Source organism: Trachemys scripta, chromosome 2 (assembly GCF_013100865.1).
Source record: "Trachemys scripta elegans isolate TJP31775 chromosome 2, CAS_Tse_1.0, whole genome shotgun sequence".
NCBI classification, from domain to species: domain Eukaryota; kingdom Metazoa; phylum Chordata; order Testudines; family Emydidae; genus Trachemys; species Trachemys scripta.
In genome coordinates this window covers 77,484,164-77,504,514 of record NC_048299.1, presented here as the reverse complement: position 1 = coordinate 77,504,514, position 20,351 = coordinate 77,484,164, and the positions used below count along the sequence as shown (strand labels likewise).

The 20,351-nt window shown below is 43.2% G+C and overlaps 1 protein-coding gene across 4 annotated transcripts in view; it reads right to left on the bottom strand.

Moving 5' to 3' along the window:
* The window catches only part of TMEM108 (transmembrane protein 108), a 273,314-nt gene that overhangs the window by 6,966 nt on the left and 245,997 nt on the right, over window positions 1-20,351 (bottom strand). For all 4 annotated transcript variants that reach the window (XM_034760933.1, XM_034760936.1, XM_034760935.1 and 1 more), the window contains one exon: window positions 9,074-10,189. In XM_034760933.1, the coding sequence (XP_034616824.1) occupies window positions 9,074-10,189 (1,116 nt within the window). The remainder of the gene's footprint in view (window positions 1-9,073; window positions 10,190-20,351) is intronic.

Below are 20,351 nucleotides of genomic sequence, written 5' to 3'. Positions count from 1 at the left end.
TTCCACAGGATCACTGCCTCATTCAGTGAATGAGTACTTATTCAATATTTCTTTTCATCCTTATTCAGTGTGTGGCCCCAGACCTTATTCATCACACAAACATTAATTTTCTTCACAATGCCCCTGTGATATTGCGTGGTAGTCGTATCCCCATTTTAGAACTGGGGAATTGAGACAAAGAGATAAAGGTTACAATTGTTAAAAGTACCCACTCATTTAAGGTGTGCAACTTGAGATACTGAGGGCCTGATTTTTCAGAGTACTTAACAGTTTTATAGCACATTATGTATTCAGAGCATAGCTATGAATGCCCTGCATTTCTGCAAATATAGCACCAAGTGTCTCATGTTAGGCACCAAGAAAATGAGGAACATATAATTAGTGGCCAGCTGTGAACACTTTTTGGTTTGAGTGACTCTTTCAGCATCACATAGGAACTCTGTGGAAAAGAGAGGGATAGAATCAAATTTTCCAGGGCAGTACTGTACTGCCTTAAACATGAGACGATTCTTTCTCTCCCTGCAACCCCTTGCCTCCAACAAATTAGGAAGTGGTCTTACAGACAATAACCTCCTTCACTACACCAAACTTATACATTCCCATACATGTTACCCCTGAGGGAATTCAGCGCCAAAAAATTAAATATTCTGCACAAAAAAATGTAAAATGCCGCGCACAATATTTTAAAATTCCACAAAATTCTGCATATTTTGTCAAAAAAACACAATATAACCACACCATTTTTATTATTTGCTGACAAGTATTTTGAAATAAATTACCAAAATAATTGAAAATGGTGTGATTATATTATTTTGTTTCTGTGCTATTTTGACAATATGCAGAACTTTGCAGAATTTTAAAATATTGTGCACAGAATTTTTAATTTTCTTGTGCAGAATATTTAATTTTTTGGCGTAGAATTCCCTCAAGAGTATCAGCATTCTGTGTGGCGCAATCTGGGTGCGGGCAGCTCGGTTGGGGATCTAGGTGCAGGGGGGAATCTGGATGCACAGGGGCTCAGTGTGGGGTTCTGGGTGCAGGGGGAATGGGACTCTGCACGGAAGTCGAGGTGAAGATGGTTAGGGCTCAGTGTGGGTGGGAGTGGGGCTTGGGGGGTGGGAGGTCAGGGTGCAACTGGTTGGGGTTCAGTGGGGTGGGGGTCCAAGTGTGGGGGGCTCTTGATGCAGGGGATGATGCTTGGCGGAGTTGAGGGGTGGGGGTTCTGGGTGTGCAGGTGGGGGGAGCGGTCACTGTACAGGCAGCTGCTTCCCCGTCCGCCCAACCCCTGTGCATCCAGACCCCTGCCCTCTGCTAAGCCTGCCCTGCAGCCATTATAAGTTTCTGGGGCTTGATCTGACCCAGTCCTAGCTCCTCCATGCAGGGAAGGGGGAGGTGGAACTCCATCCCTATCCCGCCCTGCTGGGACTAACTTCCCTGGGTGGCCGGGGAATCCCCAGACCTCTCTCCCTGACTGCCTGAGATGCTGGGGAGGGGTGAGTGACCACTGGTGCAGCGTCTCTTTGCTTCCCCAGGGAAACCATTTTCTGCAAGGAAGCAAAAGGAAGGGGTGGGAGGGCATTTTTCTAATGCGCTGTAGGGGCACAGAATTTCCCCAGGAGTAGCATGTGCACTGACAGGCAGGGGAACTGTGGAAATAAATAGTAAGAGTCTCTGCTTACAATCATATTTCCCACACATAAGTGAGGTCAATTAAAGTTGCATGGGCAACTCTTAAATCTGACATTTCCTAACTTTTGAAAACCTGACTTTACAATCTTAACATTCTTTTCATATTGATTTTTTAAACGTAATTTCCTGACTTTACAAAAATCTGGAAAAAATCTAAAAATTCCATCATGTGGAACCATACTGACCCTCAGCTTGGGTTATCAGCAGTGTTTGGACCTTTATAGCATAGACCACTACCACTTAGCTAATGGGGTAACTGGTGGTAGTAGTAGAAGACTAAATATGGGGATCAGCTACTAGAGGGGGACGAGACTCACACTGTGCCTGGGGTTTCACATATATATGCTGACAATAGAAATACATAGAGACTCGGGACTTTTGGTTCAGTTCCAGGTTCTGGAGAGTAGTGTGTTTTTCCAAAGTTCTAGATCCTTCTGTCCCTGTATCCTCCACAAGTTTATCTCTGTACACCTTTCTTCCTATCTATCCATTCCCAGCTCTTGTCCTCTCCTCCTCAGCTATAATCTTCCCTCTGATTCATGTCACCTTCCCCTTCTCCTGCTTCCCCAACTGGCTCCTATCTCCCACTGCTTCCCCCTTTGGTTCCTGCAACACTGTCTCCCTCATGTCTCACTCCTCTTCATTCTAAGCCAGGCTACTTTCTTCTTCTGCTCACTACCTGGCACTAGGAGCACAAGAGAGTCTCCCTGTTCTCATTTCTGGAGTCTACTGCTCCTGTGAATTGTAGGGAAAGTCCTGCTCAGCCCAGCCCCTGCAGTCCCATGGTGGAGTACACAAGGAGCTGTGAAGGGCTGGGGCATTCTCAGTGCAGACAGAATCTTTGGAGACTTTAGCAGCCATACTCTAACAAAAAGAACAGGAGTACTTGTGGCACCTTAGAGACTAACAAATTTATTAGAGCATAAGCTTTCGTGGACTACAGCCCACTTCTTCGGATGCTTATGCTCTAATAAATTTGTTAGTCTCTAAGGTGCCACAAGTACTCCTGTTCTTCTTTTTGCGGATACAGACTAACACGGCTGCTACTCTGAATACTCTAACAAGTTGCCCTTGATCATGTGTGAGCTGAGATTTTTTAAAAGGCTCATACCGTGTGAAAATATGCCCAGTTTTTCATGGGAACAGTAAAAGCCACATCCCTGACACACACCCCGCAGACAAATTTCAAGTCCCTGCTCCAAATCATGGAGACACTAGAGCATCTAAAAAAATAATGCACTGGTTGTAAGAATAATATAAGAAAAACAATGGATTTTTCCCTAATCTCACCCGCAGAAATAGCTCAATTGTTTTGGCTGAAACTTTCAAAAACAAAAGCAACCCCCCTCCCAAAAAATATTCAGCCTGAGGCAAGCACCCAGAGTGGAAAATTTCAACTCAAATGGTTTAACTTTTGCAAAGTTATATGCAACTGAAAACAGGATCTTATAATAAAAAAATATATATGGTAAAGAAGACTAACCAAACTACTACTAATTATACTATGAAACTTAAAACTATTTCTCTTTCGTCATAGACATTGGGACGCCGCTACAGAGCTCCATCTCAGGCCGGGGATGGTTGAGAAGGAGAGGGGGTTGGGTTGTGCGTGTGATAGATGAGGCACTAACGGCGCTGCGAGACAACCACTGTGCATGCATGACCCAGACGGACACGGCTGATGAAATTCTCCGATCAATGGCGCTGGGGCGCTCCAACATCTGAAGTGGAGCACCCACAGGGGGACACATCTTGAAGAACCTCAATTACTGTACAAGGTGAGTAACCTTCTCTTATAACAGGAAGTGCCCAGCAACTTTAACAATAGGTTTTACTACCTTCACTGCCTATATTATTACACTATCTTAGCTATATTACTGTTATTATTGAAGTTCTTTACTGACTGACAGCTGCTTCCAGCTCGACACAGGATTCACTGCTGAGGCTTATGTCTATACTATGAGCTAGAGGTGTGATTTCTCTGCTCATATACAGATACTTGCACTAACTCTCATTGAGCTAGCACTAGTATAAATAGCAGTGTAGCTTCGGTTGTACTGATAGCAGCAGCAGAGACGCAACTGAGCCATGCCGAGTACGTATCCACCGGTTTCAGGCAGGTTTGGACTCGGCATGGCTCAGCTGTGCTTCTGCTACTGCTACCAGTGCCACTGTGGCCACAGTGTATTTATACTAGCGCTAGATTGATGGGAGCTTGCGTGAGTATGTGTACATGAGCAGGGGAATCACACCTTAGCGAGTAGTGCGGAAGCAGCCTAAATCTCAGTCTGATTTCACTTACAGTGGTGCAGTACATCTGCATGAAACAGGGAGAGATCAGAATCAGGGCCGGAGTATCTATCTCTTTGGAGAACTAGACTCCAGGAGAAACTTTCATAGATTCTTCAATGAAGAATGAAGGTTGGCAAAAGGCATTTTTGAGCTTTACCAGTCGATGAAATATGAGCTAGGAAGAGCTGGATCCAAGGCAGTAGTTCATACATTCTTTGGGTTCTGCTGATGTTCCACACTGCAAGCCAGCCGCCCTCTCCCATTTTCTGTAATCAGCAGAACTGGCTAAATGCATGTACTGCTGTGCATCTGACTCACAGGTTTGTCGTCTTCTACAGCTAATCATGTCACTTGGTAATTACAGAAGGATTTTTTTCACTTGTTATTTTTTTTTTAAAGAAGTTGGAACTTGAGAGATCAGTGATGTGAGTTTTAAAATAATTTCACAACACATCCTGTGCGAGAGAGACCCAAAAAAAAAAAAAAAATTCAAAGCTACCTGAAGGACATCCCAAAAACGGTGACAAGTTGGCAATAGCGATCTCATTGTTTTGTGGCACTTTGGGAACACAAAAATATTTAGCCCTTTTTATCTGTGGGTCTCAAAGGGGAGTAATTAGCCTTACCCTCATTGTCTAGCTGGTGAAACTGAAGCACTGAAAAATGAAGCAACTCTCACAAGGTCACATAGAGGAGCTGGGCATAAACCCCCAGTCCACAAATACCCAGGCTGGGCTACTAAACTAATCTGTGTCGTGATAGGTGATACTGTGCATTGATTGATGCAGTTAACCACTGAACAACATTCCCTGTCATATGCCAGCGAGACCTGAGAAGTTTGGTGTAGCCCTGAAAACAGGTACTTGCAGATTTGGTGGGTATTGTGACAGTGTCACCTTTACATTAGCTATGGTCTGAGGTAGCAGTGTTCAGATATGGATTGGAATTAGGTTTATAGTGGGTTTCGGTTTGAGGCCAGACTAGGGCTAGGGTGCTGGTTCACATTTGACTTGGGGAGATCCCACACTACTCTCTTGCCTCCTGATCTTGGAAAATTTCCATCCAATGAGCAGGATCAATGAAGATTTAGGTGGCTACTTGAGGATTTTTTCTCCCCTGGGGAGAAGCAGTGAAGTTCCTGCCAAAACCTCTTCCCTTGGACTTGTGGAGCTGAGACCTGCAGGAGCTGTGTAGTTTCCCCTTCCTCTGGTTCCATGGGATAGGAAAGTGAAGGCACCTCCAGAGGCTCCTTAGTTAGCAGTAGATCCACATTGTATAGAGAGAACCACTCCTGACAGGTAATCTAGCTGGCCCTCATGGTAATAGTTGGGTGGGGGAAGAAGTGCTAGAGTTGAGTATGTGGGTCATGCTCTGTACGTGGGGCACCTAGAGCAGTGATGTCTTCTCCTCCCAATATATTGTATGTCTCTGTACCTGTGTGCAGAATTACTACTTCTCAAAGAAGGCCCTTCTAGGGTTCTCAGTTCCCCAGGGAAAAGTGCTGCTCCTGCAGGTTGATATGAGTAGTAGTAGAGATTATAAGTGTTATGCTCCTCTAGAAAAATGTGTGCATTCTCTTTGTGAAAGCATCCTCAAGAGTCAATTGATTTGAGAGGTGTAATTCTAGAAAGCTTCATTTATGGGGAGGTGAGGTACTGTAGCTGGGGACCACTTGAAGTAGAGGGAATGATACTTTAGACACTTCAGTGATAACAAAGAGCCTTTGGAACATGCTGGAAAGTTCTCTAATTTTGTTTTGGCTAAATCCACAGGCCTACTGATGGAACACACTTATCCTCATTGAGGTGGGAGCTGGGTTAATTTGACTCCTGCCTCTCTCTCTCATCTCCCTTCTGTTGTGCAAAGGCACCAATTCCCTCTCCACACCTGCTTTCTCCTTCTCTTTCTTTAGGGAGTTGGGAATGCCAAGTGCTGGCAGGCCCTGTATCTCAGCAGATAGGGAGACTTGTACTCCCTGACAGACTTCTCAGCATGTAACTGTTGGGTCAGTGCCAGTCTCTACACCTCTGTCCAGCCCTCCCAATTCATGCTGCCTTTACCCCGCTGGTTCCCCATCAGAGCTGGGAACTGGTAGCTGAAGAACACCCTTAACAAAAGTCCTGCCTCTGAGTCAATTATCATCTTTCTTCCCCTTACTCAGTGCCTTAGGCGCCTAAGAACACCTTAGAATGGGCCAGTGGCCTAAAAATTTAAGATTTGATAGACTTGACTTGGAGCTGAGTTAAAACACTCTCTGTATTTTCCTACCCTCTATCACTCAAAACGGGAGATGGACTGCATTCAGTTTATTTTGCACACTGCATATAGCTGTGAAACCTTTTCATTGCAACAACACCCCTTGAAGATACCCATAGCAAATCGGTTAGTTGTAGATAATTTTTTTTACTGTACTATAACATGTTCCTTAAAACTAAATTTTCTCAAAATTAGGAACAACCCCCACTTTTCATCTATAGTCCCCTCTGCCTGGAGACTGGAATGAAGGGCTTTATATATTTGTTTCCTGAAGATGGCAGCAATGTCTTTACTATGCAATACACCCAGCTTCATCAGGTTGTTATGTATCAGAGATACAGTACCAACTGTTCATTTCCACTGCATCTGAGGATACATATGCACATGTAAGAGGTTCACAAGACAACGCTTCCTCTGTTGTGAAATGGCACCAGGGAGCTATAACAGGCCTTTCCATCAGGGAAAACGTTCTTTTCATTTTAATATGACAAGCAAAATAACTCACAAGGGCCATCATACACATTGTGCATGGTGTGTCCTGTTGCTTGAGAGAGTTCCTTAGAAATACAATGGTAACAGAGCAGTGTGCAGAGTTAGCACTAATGAGCTATGCATTACTATTATGTTCATCTCCCATCACTCATGTAGTGAGATTTGAGTCCTAGGCCTGCTGCTTGGCTCAGTGATCATTGCTGAAACGAAAGTGACGTTTGCATCCAGTAGGTAAAAAGAGACTGTGGTGCTTTTGTGTGCGGAGGTGGTTAAATCTTCAGGGCAAAGGAACTCTGAACCTTTGACCTGAGCAAAGTATGTGAGAGCTGCAATGTGGAGAATCACTTCTGCCACTATGTATAGATCATGCCTGACCCTTCAGAACATTTAAAAATGAATTTACTGCCGGAGTGACAACACTGGGGACTAATTATCCATGCAGCAGGTACAGCTTGAGCAAGTTTCCTCATGTTATCCCACCAATGTGCCTCGACCCTGACTCGGAGAGATGATTTTTCATGCCCATTACAGCCACTGACTTTCTGGTTGAGGCTGAAAATAAGCGGAGCAGGTGCTACAGTGGATTTGGCAGGAGGACAGCTGTCTGCTAGAAAATTATCTGAAAGGTGGCCACCAAGTGTTAAAAGTTCTCTGGGTAAAATGTTTCAACAGCAACTTAGACCTCATCTACAAGCAGTTTGTACCAGTATAATTGTGAGGTAGGGATGTGGTGGGTTTTGAGCTGTACCAGTTAAACAAACAACAACATAGTGTAGATGCAGTTTAGGTGTATAAAGGTGCATTTTACTGATACAGTTTATTCCCTTTCCCTTAGGGGAATAAGCTGTGCCATTATAAGTACATAGATGTTAATATAACTGCATCCACCCTTAGGGGGCATTGTACCACTTTAATTATATCAGTGTAGTTAAAACAGCACAACTTTTTGTATGTAGATTTAAGCCCAGAGCCTTCAAGGTGTTTAGGTGCCTAACTCTCACTAACACTTTGGAGGATCTGGGCCTTTGGCTCCTAAGTAATGAAAAGTCAATGGGACTTAGGCTCTTTAGTCCCTATCTGCATTTGAGAATGTTGCCCTCTCACTACTGATGTAGGCCAAATTCAAAACAATACATAACTTGTTGAAATCACAGCTTGCAATATAAGAGATGTACAAATGTAGTTATATGAACACATTACACTGTGTTAAACTATTTTACTGTAAGAAACAAATTGATAATCAGAAGTCCTTCAAAAAGACACTCTAGATTCAGCTTGCTGTTAGCACTCAGCCAGATGCTTTATCCAGGGCTTTAATATACTTTTCTTTCTGAGCTCTACTTCAAGACCAGTGCTTGAAAATATTTTCTGGTCTGGACAGACTTTCTACTGGTCCACATAAATGTTTCTAGCTTTAGCAGATCATGATATATTGGCCCTTTAAAAAAAAATTGCATTTTTATTATACTTGCTTCTCTCTCACACACACACACTTACTTCAGTTCCAACATTATTTTAGCAATCCGCCTGATGTAGGCCCTGTCTCCACTACCATTTTAACCAAATTTGTAATTAGTAACAAAATTTGGTCTAAATACAGCTTGTATATAACATAACAGGGTTAACACTCAGGAGCCATGGTTGCTGGCAGATGTTTATATTCCTGTAACTGTTCGACACTTATTTGCACTGTTGATGGACCCACTTAACTATGCATGTGTGATCAGTTTGGTGGAACCTCCATCTCAGCTCTGCGTATAGTAGGACATCACAGTGTATATTGTCTCATATTGCTTGTGTCACCCAGTGTGTGTGCTGTCAGGGCACTCTATTTCCTGCTGAGGTACTATTGATAGATTCCACAGCCAGAAGGGACTGCTGTGATCATCTAGTCTGATTTCCTGAATGGCCATAGAACTGCCCCAAAAGATAATTCCTAGAGCATATATTTTAAAAAAACATCCAATCTTGATTTAAAAATTGCCAGTGATAGAGAATTCACCAAGACCTGTAATGTCTAGACTTTGTGAGTGACTGGATGAGTCATGGTACTCTCTAGTGAATGGCCCACAGAGAAGATAACTGACTTGCTTATTAATCCCTGCAAAGGGAGTTTGCCTTTAGCTCAAGTGTTTAGCCTGCATTTTGGAGCTGAGAGGCCAGTGTTCTAGTCTTGGCTACTTAACACATTCTCTGATCTATTTCTCTAAACATAGACGACAAGCAATCCCACATGAATTTGTTAGCATTTGCAGTGTAAGTCCCCAGCCAATACTTATCCCATTGGGCTTGCACACATTTTGTATCTCAAGAAAGGAAAAAAGAAAAGAAGCAATTAACTCACAACATGAAGATATAGGTACACTGATAGCCAGAATGATCCAGGCAATGTCCACCTTGGTGAGACAAATAGTTGCTCTGTGCTGGGGTTTATCCCCCTCAGTGACATGGGAAATATTCCCGGGCATGCCAGGCTTCCAGGTTCCAGCAGGCACCAGTCTGTTTAGAAAGTTTCCCGTTGCTGTGGAACCAGCTGTTGAAATGGAGCCGGCCAACCTTGTGGTGGATGCTGTGGAGAGAGCCCTGTTGGATAAAGTAGCATTATTCACCATAGTGTGCGGTGTCATGGAGGTTCCTTTAGGGTTTCCCATTGTAGGTGATGAAATGTTGACATCAAAACTGGTCTGAACTGAATGACCTGCTGCTGTTGCAGTTCCAGGGCTGGCAAACAAAGGTACATTTGTACTTGGACTCAAGGTTACCCAAGAGTTATTTTTGCTCAGGATATCCCATACATCATAGTGTGTGGGTTTAAAAGGCACCGACCCTGTTTTGGGATCAGTCGATGGGCCAGCTGTTGGCGTGGTAAGATCTGCTCTCTGCATAACTAGCCATGTTCCATTTACCCACTCTGCTTTTTTAAGGCCTTCCAAGGTGTTGCTGTGAAGAGAAGAGCTTGAGTCTGTCGTAGTTGCTGGCCCAGTACTATTGGGATCATTGGAGGCTGCAATCTGGGGCTGAAATGGGTGGTTAGTGAATGGGCGCCTCAAAGTAGGAAAGGGAGAGTGCAGTGCTGTCTTTAGGTAAGGCTCTGTAGATTCTGTGAAGTTGCCTTTGAAAATCTGAAATATTTTCCCCTTTGGGCGGGTCTGTCCTGAATACAAAGCACTCTGGTTGTATAAGTGATATGTTTCCATTTTGCCAACAGGATGGCTGCTGGTTGCTTGCTTCTGGTCAATGGTAGGGGCAGGTGTCTCCATTGGGTGAGCTGAGTGAAGAGTTGAATGAGTAGTTGTGGGAACAGGTCCTATCGTGCGATGGCCTTTGTGTTGAGGTGTTATCCCCATAGCTGTGATAGTGGTAGTGTCTGTCAGGAGGCCCTGAGACGATGATACACTCGGAGGCAGTATCTGAACAGCAAACACCAGCTCTTCTGTCAGTACCAAGATCACTAGAACACCTGGAGGAAAGGACACAGAAAGGTATTGAAATGAAAACCAAAGTAGTACAGACTAAAATCCATATTATTATGTACTCATGCTTTCCTTACTCAAACTTATGGTATTTTTCAAGTTTGTTCATTATAATTTGTCAGGCACACATATATTAGGTAAAGAGATTGCAGCGAGAGCCTTAGGAAGATGCCAAAGCATTAAGTTATAGTGCAGCAGAAAAGTTCATGATTAACTTTAATCTTCACCTCCTTCTCTAAGAAATCAAGAAGGGGAGAGCCTAAAGGAGGGGACAAGTGAAAGAGAGCCTAAAGGAGCTCTGAAAGCCCCAGTTCTTATTGGGGGAGGATTCCGCCAGTGTGGGAACTCAGGAAGGCAGCTGTAAGGTTGCCTTCTGACCCTACCATAAGGGCCAGGCCAGGGAGTAGGAGGAGGGGTGTGTCCTGGGCAGGGCTGGAGCATGTAGATTCCAGGCAGTGCTGCCACTCAGTCACCTGCAGGCGACGCTGTAATTGAGCTACTCTAACCCCTGGAGCAGCCCAGGATATGGAGGTGAAAAGATGGTTTAAAGCCACCATAGTTTCCCACCCCCTGGGCTGCAAGATCTGTGGTGGGCTCCTGGCATGTGGTAGAAGGGGGAAATAGGCATCACACAGAGCCCCTAACATGTGGTTGAGGGGGTGGGAGGAGTCCCTGAAATAGATGGGAATGGGAAGGTGGCACATAGGTAGCTGGTGGGGAGGGATCTGAGGAGGCCCTGGTGTGCCCAATGTGCTCGGCCAATAGAAGATTTAGAGTATACCCCTAGGAGGTTGCAATTAAAACATATTTTCAATTTTTTTCCCCCCCCACAAGCCCCCACTCCCAAACAGCTGCCCACTTCGTTGTGAGCCTGCTGGGGTTTTTAGCCTCCTTGTTCTTTGGCTAAGATTGTAAAGCATCAGTAGTGATTTAGGGTGTCTGTTTTTGGATGCCCAACTGGAGATGCCTTAAAGAGATCTGATTTTTTGAGCAGGCGGATGGCTCAACACTTTCTGAAACTCAGATCTCTTTAACATGTCTAAAGTTGGGCACAGAGAAATTGAGACACCCAAAATCACTGGTCATTTTGAAAATCTTGCCTTTTATCTACAGTGTCTGAGAAGTGCAAAACACTCAAACTCTCTAACATGGGCAAATTCAAAAGAACACAGTTTTGAAACTACAGTATTATTAGGCTTCCAATTTTGACCCAGTACAGTCAACCCTCTGTTTTAACTTTTATATGGATGTTTGAATTTTCATTTCCTGTACATGTGGAATTTGGGGTTTTCTGTAGGCTTTTGCCCTTCCCACCTCCCAGTAAGTGACTATTAGCTCATGAAAAGTGCAGATTCACAACACCAGCAATGTGAATTCATCTGTTTATCTCTAATCCAGGTAACAGAAACAATACAAGCCATTACCCTGTTCTGCTGATGTACCTTTACGCCACTATAGCTTGCAGGAACCACACTGCTGCCATGTCTCCATTTGCTGAAATTGTCAACTACCTTGTGGATGCTTGCCCACTAGAAATGCACTGAGAAAACCAATTAATTTTTAAGAGGCCATTGTCCACCACTAGATGGCAGTACTAACCTGGTCTGCATTAGAACCTGCATTCTTGAAGGGAAATGCTCCATAGTCTATAACCAACCCCCTGAGCCAAGTGTTTTGCACTTCTTGAACACCAAATTAATCCATTTTAATCCTTGCAGTTTTAAGCCTTCCAGCCAGCAGTGTGTGGGGGGGGCACACAGTCTCCTATGAGAGCACTATTAAAAGCCATTTTTATGTTAATTCACTTGGGAGTAATTTCTCACCATTGAAAAGTGAAATCTCTGTAGAATGGGACTCATGAGCATCAAGGAAGATGCTGCATTATAACTTCCATTGGGGTCCCTGGACATTGCTGGGATTAGTTATTTTGATTTTATACAAATTCCGTACTAAAGGATACCCAGCCCGAGCCCTGTGGGGGGCGGGGCGGAAGATATAGGAGATATTTAAAAAAAAATTTTTTTTTAATACAAAACAAAAAACCAAAACCACCACCGAAGTAGTAACACTTTTTCCTCCTGCCCTACCACACACTAGTTGATCACAAGCCACGTAACCCATACAGCTTAGAACTGCCTCATTGTCGTTTCCCCACCCTAAACTGCCTTAGCCCTCCACTCATGCTCACTCAGGATGCTTTGCTGTCTATACAGGAGGTCAACAAATTGACTTTAAAATACAGTGTATAAGACTAATACAAATAACTAGAGCTGTCAATTAATCACAATTAACTCATAAAATTAACTCAAAAATTAATGGTGATTAATCGCAGTTTTAATCGCACTGTTAAATAATAGAATACCACTTGAAATTGATTAAATATTTTGGATGTTTCTCTATATTTTCAAATACGTTGATTTCAATTACAACACGGAATACAAAGTGTACATTGCTCACTTTATATTATTTTTATTACAAATATTTGCACTGTAAAACTGATAAAAGGAATAGTATTTCAATTCACCTCATACAAATACTGTAGTGCAATCTCTTTATCGTGAAAGAGCAACTTACAAATGTCAATTTTTTTTGTTACATAACTGCACTCAGAAACAAAACAATGTAAAACTTTAGAGCCTACAAGTCCACTCAGTCCTACTTCTTGTACAGTCAGTGGTTAAGAGAAACAAGTATGTTTACAGGAGATAATGCTGCCCGCTTCTTATTTACAATGTCACCTGAAAATGAGAATAGACGTTTGCTTGGCACTTTTGTAGCCGGAATTGCAAGGTATTACGTGCCAGTTATACTAAACGTTCGTATGCCCCTTCATGCTTTGGCCACCATTCCAAAGGACATGCTTCTATGTTGATGACGCTCATTTAAAAAAAAAAAGTGTTAATTAAATTTGTGACTGAACTCCTTGGGAGAGAATTGCATGTCTCCTGCTCTGTTCTACACGCATTCTGCCATATATTTCACGTTATAGCAGTTTTCGATGATGACCCAGCATGTTGTTCGTTTTAAGAACACTTTCACTGCAGATTTGACAAAATGCATAGAAGATACCAATGCGAAATTTCTAAAGATAGCTACAGCACTTGACCCAAGATTTAAGAATCTGAAGTGCCTTCCAAAATCTGAGAGGGACGAGGTGTGGAGCATGCTTTCAGAAGTCTTAAAAGAGCAACACTCTGATGCAGAAACTACAGAACCCGAACCACCAAAAAAGAAAATGCTGGTGGCATCCGACTCAGATGATGAAAATGAATATGCATTGGTCCGCACTGCTTTGGATCATTATCGAGCAGAACCCGTCGGCAGCATGGACCCATGTCCTCTGGAATGGTGGTTGAAGCATCAAGGGACATGAATCTTTAGTGCACCTGGCATGTAAATATCTTGTGATGCCGGCTACAACCGTGCCATGCGAACGCCTGTTCTCACTTTCAGGTGACATTGTAAATAAGAAGCAGGCAGCATTATCTCCCATAAATGTAAAACTTGTTTGTCTTAGCGATTTGGCTGCACAAGAAGTAAGACTGAGTGGACTTGTAGGCTCTAAAGTTTTATATTGTTTTGTTTTTGAATGCATTTTTTTTGTACATAATTCTACGTTTGTAAGTTCAACTTTCATGATAAAGAGATTGCACTACAGTACTTGTATTATAGATTAATTGAAAAATACTATTTTTTTTACAGTGCAAATATTTAATCAGAAATAAAGTGAGCACTCTACTTTGTATTCTGTGTTGTAATTGAAATAAATATATTTGAAAATGTAGAAAACATCCAAAAATATTTAAATAAATGGTATTCTATTATTAACAGAGCAATTAATTTTTTTAAGTGCGCAATTAATCGTGATTAATTTTTTAATTGCTTGATACCTTCTAGTGACTGACACAGATGTTAGCGAATGCTTTTCACTTCTGAAATAAAGTAAATAAACTTCACAGATAAGCCCCAACTAGTATCTTGCTCTCCACCCCTAACCAAAAAGAAAGAATGTGCTTTAGCAAGACACTTGATCAAAGTGAAAAATATACTACTGTAGAACAATGAGATGCTTCCAACAGACAGGAATACCAATGGAGCACCACTCAGTGAAATGCAGGGAAATTTTTCTGACAGCACATACTCAGAGGTCAAGGCAGATAGTCCAGTGATCATATGGCTAATATTTCGTGCCAAGCTGCAGGAGAACAATTTAAAAGGGAAGAATGAAGATTTGTTTTGGATTCTGGAGATAGTGCCCCAGAACTTTTCTGAAACATTGCTCTGAACACATAAGGTGAAGTGTGTTATGATATAACGCCTGTTAATTTTGGAAGTTGCATGTATAACAACCTTTGGCCACACCCTTGACTGTACAGAAAATCATCCCCCTTGGATTGGGTTTTTTCTGGATTTTCCTTAATTTGTAACAAAGGACAGAGTTGCCAGCTATGCTGCACATAAAACAGCAGAGCTAGAACCTCTGGTCTTCCTCTCCAAAAAAAAAACATATACCTCTATCATTTAAGCTAATTCTGAATCAATGTTGCCTGATATTAGGATTTATAACCCTTGTAGCCCAGTCAGAGCTAGAACCTCTGGTCTTCCTCTCCAAAAAAACCATATACCTCTATCATTTAAGCTAATTCTGAATCAATGTTGCCTGATATTAGGATTTATAACCCTTGTAGCCCAGTCAGAGGAAGTAACAGGACTGACACTTCATTCTTTGAGGCCATAATTTTTTTTTCCAATACAAAACAGAACCAAAAATCAAAAACTTTGGCTTTCAAAAATTGTCAATTACAAAAACTCGTTTTTGAAAACTACTTCAAACCGAAAGCTTTATATGGTTGAAAACCAGAGAAAGTGTTTTGGTTTAAAAGCCATTTTTTAATGAAAAAAATATTTCAACCAGCTCTAACTCCATTATGGACCCACCTCTTCCTCGTTTAAACAGAGCTCAAGCAGCTCTGGGCAACAGTCAGTCTGGGTTCATTCCATGTTCGCAAAACACAGAACTCCATAATTGCCATCTAAACCATAGCTCCTCTGCTCCACCAGCAGAAGCTACCCATTGAACTAAAGGCGAACCTCTGAAGATCCTAGTTTCTATCCCTAATGCTACATGTACAGTTCAGATATTAACCATGGCATGTCGGTATGCACACATGCTGTAGCTAAGGAGAGGTTCCCCTTTTTTTGGATATGGACTTCAGCTGCTCAAGGCACAGCATCATCTATATGGGGGAATAAACAGTGTACTGCCCAGTGTGTATATGTACTACTGTCATATACCCAGGAACCTATCCTTGTAACAAAGCCCGATGCCAACTCTGTCCACATATCTATTCAAGTGACATCATCATAGGACCTAATCACATCAGCCATACCATCAGGGGCTCCATCATGTGCCAGCAATGCCCCTCTGCCATGTACATTGGCCAAACCGGACAGTCTCTACACAAAAGAATTAATGGACACAAATCTGACATCAGGAATCATAATACTCAAAAACCAGTGGGAGAACACTTTAACCGGTCTGGCCATTCAATGTCAGACCTGCGGGTGGCTATCTTACAACAGAAAAACTTCAAAAACAGACTCCAACGAGAGACTGCTGAGCTGGAATTGATATGCAAACTAGACACAATCAACTCAGGATTGAATAAGGACTGGGAATGGCTGAGCCATTACAAACATTGAATCTATCTCCCCTTGTAAGTATTCTCACACTTCTTATCAAACTGTCTGTACTGGGCTAGCTTGATTATCACTTCAGAAGTTGTTTTTCTCTTACTTAATTGGCCTCTGAGTTGGTAAGACAACTCCCACCTGTTTATGCTCTCTGTATGTGTGTGTGTATATATATATATATATATATATATATATATCCTCAATATATGTTCCACTCTATATGCATCCGAAGAAGTGGGCTGCTGTCCACGAAAGCTTATGCTCTAATAAATTTGTTAGTCTCTAAGGTGCCACAAGTACTCCTGTTCTTTTTACTGTCCTATAGTGATAGAATGCCCAAAGTGTATTAGAGCTCCATCCACCAGAGGGCAATGTAATCAGACACTAAGAAGATACAAGTCTAAATACTGCAAGAGCCAGCGAGTCCTAGTGGATAGGAGACCTGTGTTCTATTTCTGACTCTGCCACTGACCATCACCTCTCCATGCTCTGGTTGTAAAATGGGCATAATGATACTTACCTCTTTTGTAAAGCACATTGAGATCTATAATAAAACATACTGCGTAAGAGCTAGGTATAACACTACAGGAGGCTCTCGGTTAGCTTGAGAGGCAGAAGCTGAAAATGTTGGTGCTGAAAGCTATGGATGGGCACTAGGTCTGAAGCCACGTGTCTCCAGTTTAAATGGTGACTTGTGTCTCTACCATGGACTTTTTAAAATAGGATTCAGAAAATATGACAGTCTTTAACAATGATCTGCCCCATCCTTGTGAGAGTCCATACACTAATACTACAGATAGGGCTACACCACAACTGGGAGCATGCCTCCCAGCCCAGGTAGATGGACATGCACACACCTGCTCTGCTCAAGCTAGTACACTAGAAATAGTGCGGAGGTTGTGGAATGTGAAATGGCTTGGGCTAGCTACCGGAGTATAAGCCTGTCCTACTCCCTGGGTCCGTACTCAGGTGGCTAACCCATGCCACGAGGTCCACACTTCTAGCTCAAGTGCACTAGCTCAAGCAGAGCTAACATGTGTCTATCCACCTAGGCTGCAAGGTGCAGCTGGGACCCGGGCAGGGAGCGGCACTCAGCTCTGCTCCTGGCCCCGTCCCCCTCACTGTGCCCGGGGTCTCGGCCGCCGACCCCACGCCCAGGGCTCCGCTCTTAGCCGTGACTGCTGGCCTGGGGCTCTGCTCTTGGCTGTGGCCCCCAACCCCAGGCTGCCAGCCTCAGCTCTGCCCCCGCACCAAGCTGTGGCCCCAGCCTTGGCTTCCCTTATCCTGTACCCTGTCCGAGTCCCCCCGCTCCCGGAACCACAGCCCCACTCCTGGCTCGGGGGAGGGGGCGCAGACAGGGGTAAGGGCGGGGGGGCATGAGGTAAAAAGCTTGGGGACCACTGCTGTACATACTATGTGCTTTTCCTCGATAAAACAATGGTTCATCTCAACAATGAACACAAATGCATCTACACACACTGCTAAAATATCAAGACAGAGCTTTGAGTGTGAACATTTGACACCAAAACTAGATTGTAGTATCCTGTGCAGAAATGAAAGATACTATTTATGAACTGTGACAAAAGAAAGCAGTCAACAAAACTGCAGCATGGAGGTGAGGTACATTTTATTTTTGAGAGGGGAGATTTTTGAAAGCACAAAAGGCAGTCAGACACTGACCTCCCATTGATTTTCACAAGATGTAAGTCAGGGCAGAATTTGTCCCTATAGCTTTTAGATGCTCAGACAGAAAGTTAGCAAAATATAGCTTAATGAGGTCTCACTCTGGAATTTAGCAGATATTAATTAATAAGTGGAAAAATCTGTTTTCTTTCCTGACAATCCATCTCTTTTCTATGTAAAGTAACTAAAAAAAAAAAAAACCACACTGAGCAATTTACAAGGCATCCAATATTTTTAGATGTGGGATTATGTATAATAATTTTAAAATAAGAAAAGGTGAGTTGGAAGAATGTGATGTTGCCCTAACATGACAACTGAGGAGAGTCCTGACAAATCAAAAAAACAATTACTTGAAGGCACAAGATATTTTTTTTTAATATATGCATCAAATATGCTGTTATGTTGAAAGATGCTGGAGCATTTAGGCCCTGGTCTGATAAATATTGAAGCACATGTATTTTTATGTACATAAGGCCACGTGACAAAGTTCCTCCTCTATCTTGGTGGGTCCTGCGCTTATTGGCGATTTTCTTGCCTCAGAGATTCACCATGTGGGTTGGGGAACAGCCCAGAGACCTTCCCCTCTGGGAGAGCCCACAGTCCAGGTCAATTGGGAGGTTTGGGGGGGGGGGAACCCAGGCCTGCCCTCTACTCCAGGTTCCAGCCCAGGGCCCTGTGGACTGCAGCTGTCTATAGTGCCTCCTGTAACAGCTGCATGACAGCTACAACTCCCTGGGCTACTTCCCCATGGCCTCCTCCAAACACCTTCCTTATTCTCACCACAGGACCTTCCTCCCGGTGTCAATAACACTTGTGCTTCTCAGTCCTCCAGTAGCACTCGCACTCCCTCTCAGCTCCTTGTGCCTCTTGCTCCCAACTCCCACCACAAACGGAAGTGAGCTCCTTTTTAAAACCCAGGTGCCCTGATTAGCCTGCCTTAATTGATTCTAGCAGCTCTTTCTTAATTGGCTCCAGGTGTCCTAATTAGCCTGCCTGCCTTAACTGGTTCTAGCAGGTTCCTGATTACTCTAGTGCAGCCCCTGCTCTGGTCACTCAGGGAACAGAAAACTACTCATCCAGTGACCAGTATATTTGTCCTCTACCAGCCTCCTGTACCCCACTGGTCTGGGTCTGTCACAGCCCATTGACTTCAATAGGCCTCCTCATGGGTGTAAAAAGTGTGTGTGTGCATACAGGTGCCTCCCATATTCAGCAGACTGGGGAATTCATTTCCTGGGATCTAAGGGGTTGGAAAGCCATGCCAACTCAAAACTGAATCCTGTTTTCTTTTTGCATTCTTCATGCTCAGAAATGGCCAAATGATTTTATTTGTAAGTGTCATATATCAAGTGTCAGCTTTGGAGCCTAATTGAATAGCTCTGTTAAAAACTCTTCAATCCTAACAAGAATGTTGATGGACCTCATATGTTGGCAGTGTGAACAACGTCACTCTGTTCTTCCATAATACTCTGAGCACTGTTACACAGTGCTCCAAGTACTGTACGTTAAGTACAAAATGAATTCACTCAAGTATGAAAAATAGTGCAGTAAAAGGATGATGTATGTCGATGAAATCATTAAGAGTCTTTACCAGGATTCAGTGGACCAAATCTTGCTAAATCCTCAATATAGAGGGCCAAATCTAGTCTCTCTCAGGCTGAAACTGCTCCCTTCCATGGAAAAACTCACAGGAAGAGATAAGGGTATGTTTATGTGGAAGAAAATGATTAAATTCCTCTAGAGTGAGGGTCTCTGCCTGGGGCTCATAATGCCAACAGGTGTCAAGGGGTTGTGATCACCCTGTTCTTCCCACATTACTAAAGTAGAGAGGTCCAGGCTTTGAGAACCACTACTCTAGAGCTTCTTCTGAATACTTTCATTGAGGGGAGGGAATACCCTGCCTTCTCCCCATCAGAAGAAGCTGGGAGTTCAGTCCCCAGAACTTACAGCTCTTTCGGTATCTAATCTCCTGGGTCTTGAGCCTCAGTTCTGCTGCTCTCTCCTGGCTCTGTTTGCACAGGTCTGGTGGAGCCATGCTGACATGGTTCCTGAGCTGTCCACTGCCCCTGCAGCCTCCTCTTAAGAGGGTTCCATTGCATGGAGGGGTGGGGGTCTGCTCAGGAATTAATACAACCTGAAGTTGCACTAGATACTTTACTAGCAGTAGCTGGTAAAGAGTTTTAACTTCTTCAAAAGTAAAGAATAGCTTCTTCGCCTTACACGAGAGTCTGTGCATGTTACTGGAGTCAGCTCAGACTTTAGGTAGAATCTTTAAACAACAGCATCTTATGCAACATGTGGTCTGAAGTCAGTAGAAAGACTCCCACCGACTTCAGTGGGCTTTGGACCAAGCCCTAATTGTATGAGATATAGGGAAAATTTTTGAGCCCCATATTAACATTTTTCATGGTGAATGATTATCCACAAAGCATTCAGTCTGGCATGTGGAAGCAAAGATTCCTATTCTGGCCCTCCCCACTGTAGACCCAGCAGCAGAATAAACAGAGCCTTATTGAGCCATGCTTGAAAAACATTTTTGCTGTGGGAAGTCAGGAACAGCTTTGTATTTAGACTCTACTGCTGGATCTGTTATTTCAGATCGCCTTGGGCAAAGGAAGCAAAAGGAACAGTTCTACAAAGGGGACTGTCCAGTGTCTCATTAGACTACAAAAGCACATCTTGGATGCATGTATACCTGGGCAGAGTACAGTGTGCTTGAACCTTATTGTGCCTCTAAACTTCTTGAATACTAAAGTGATGGTAAAGACAGCA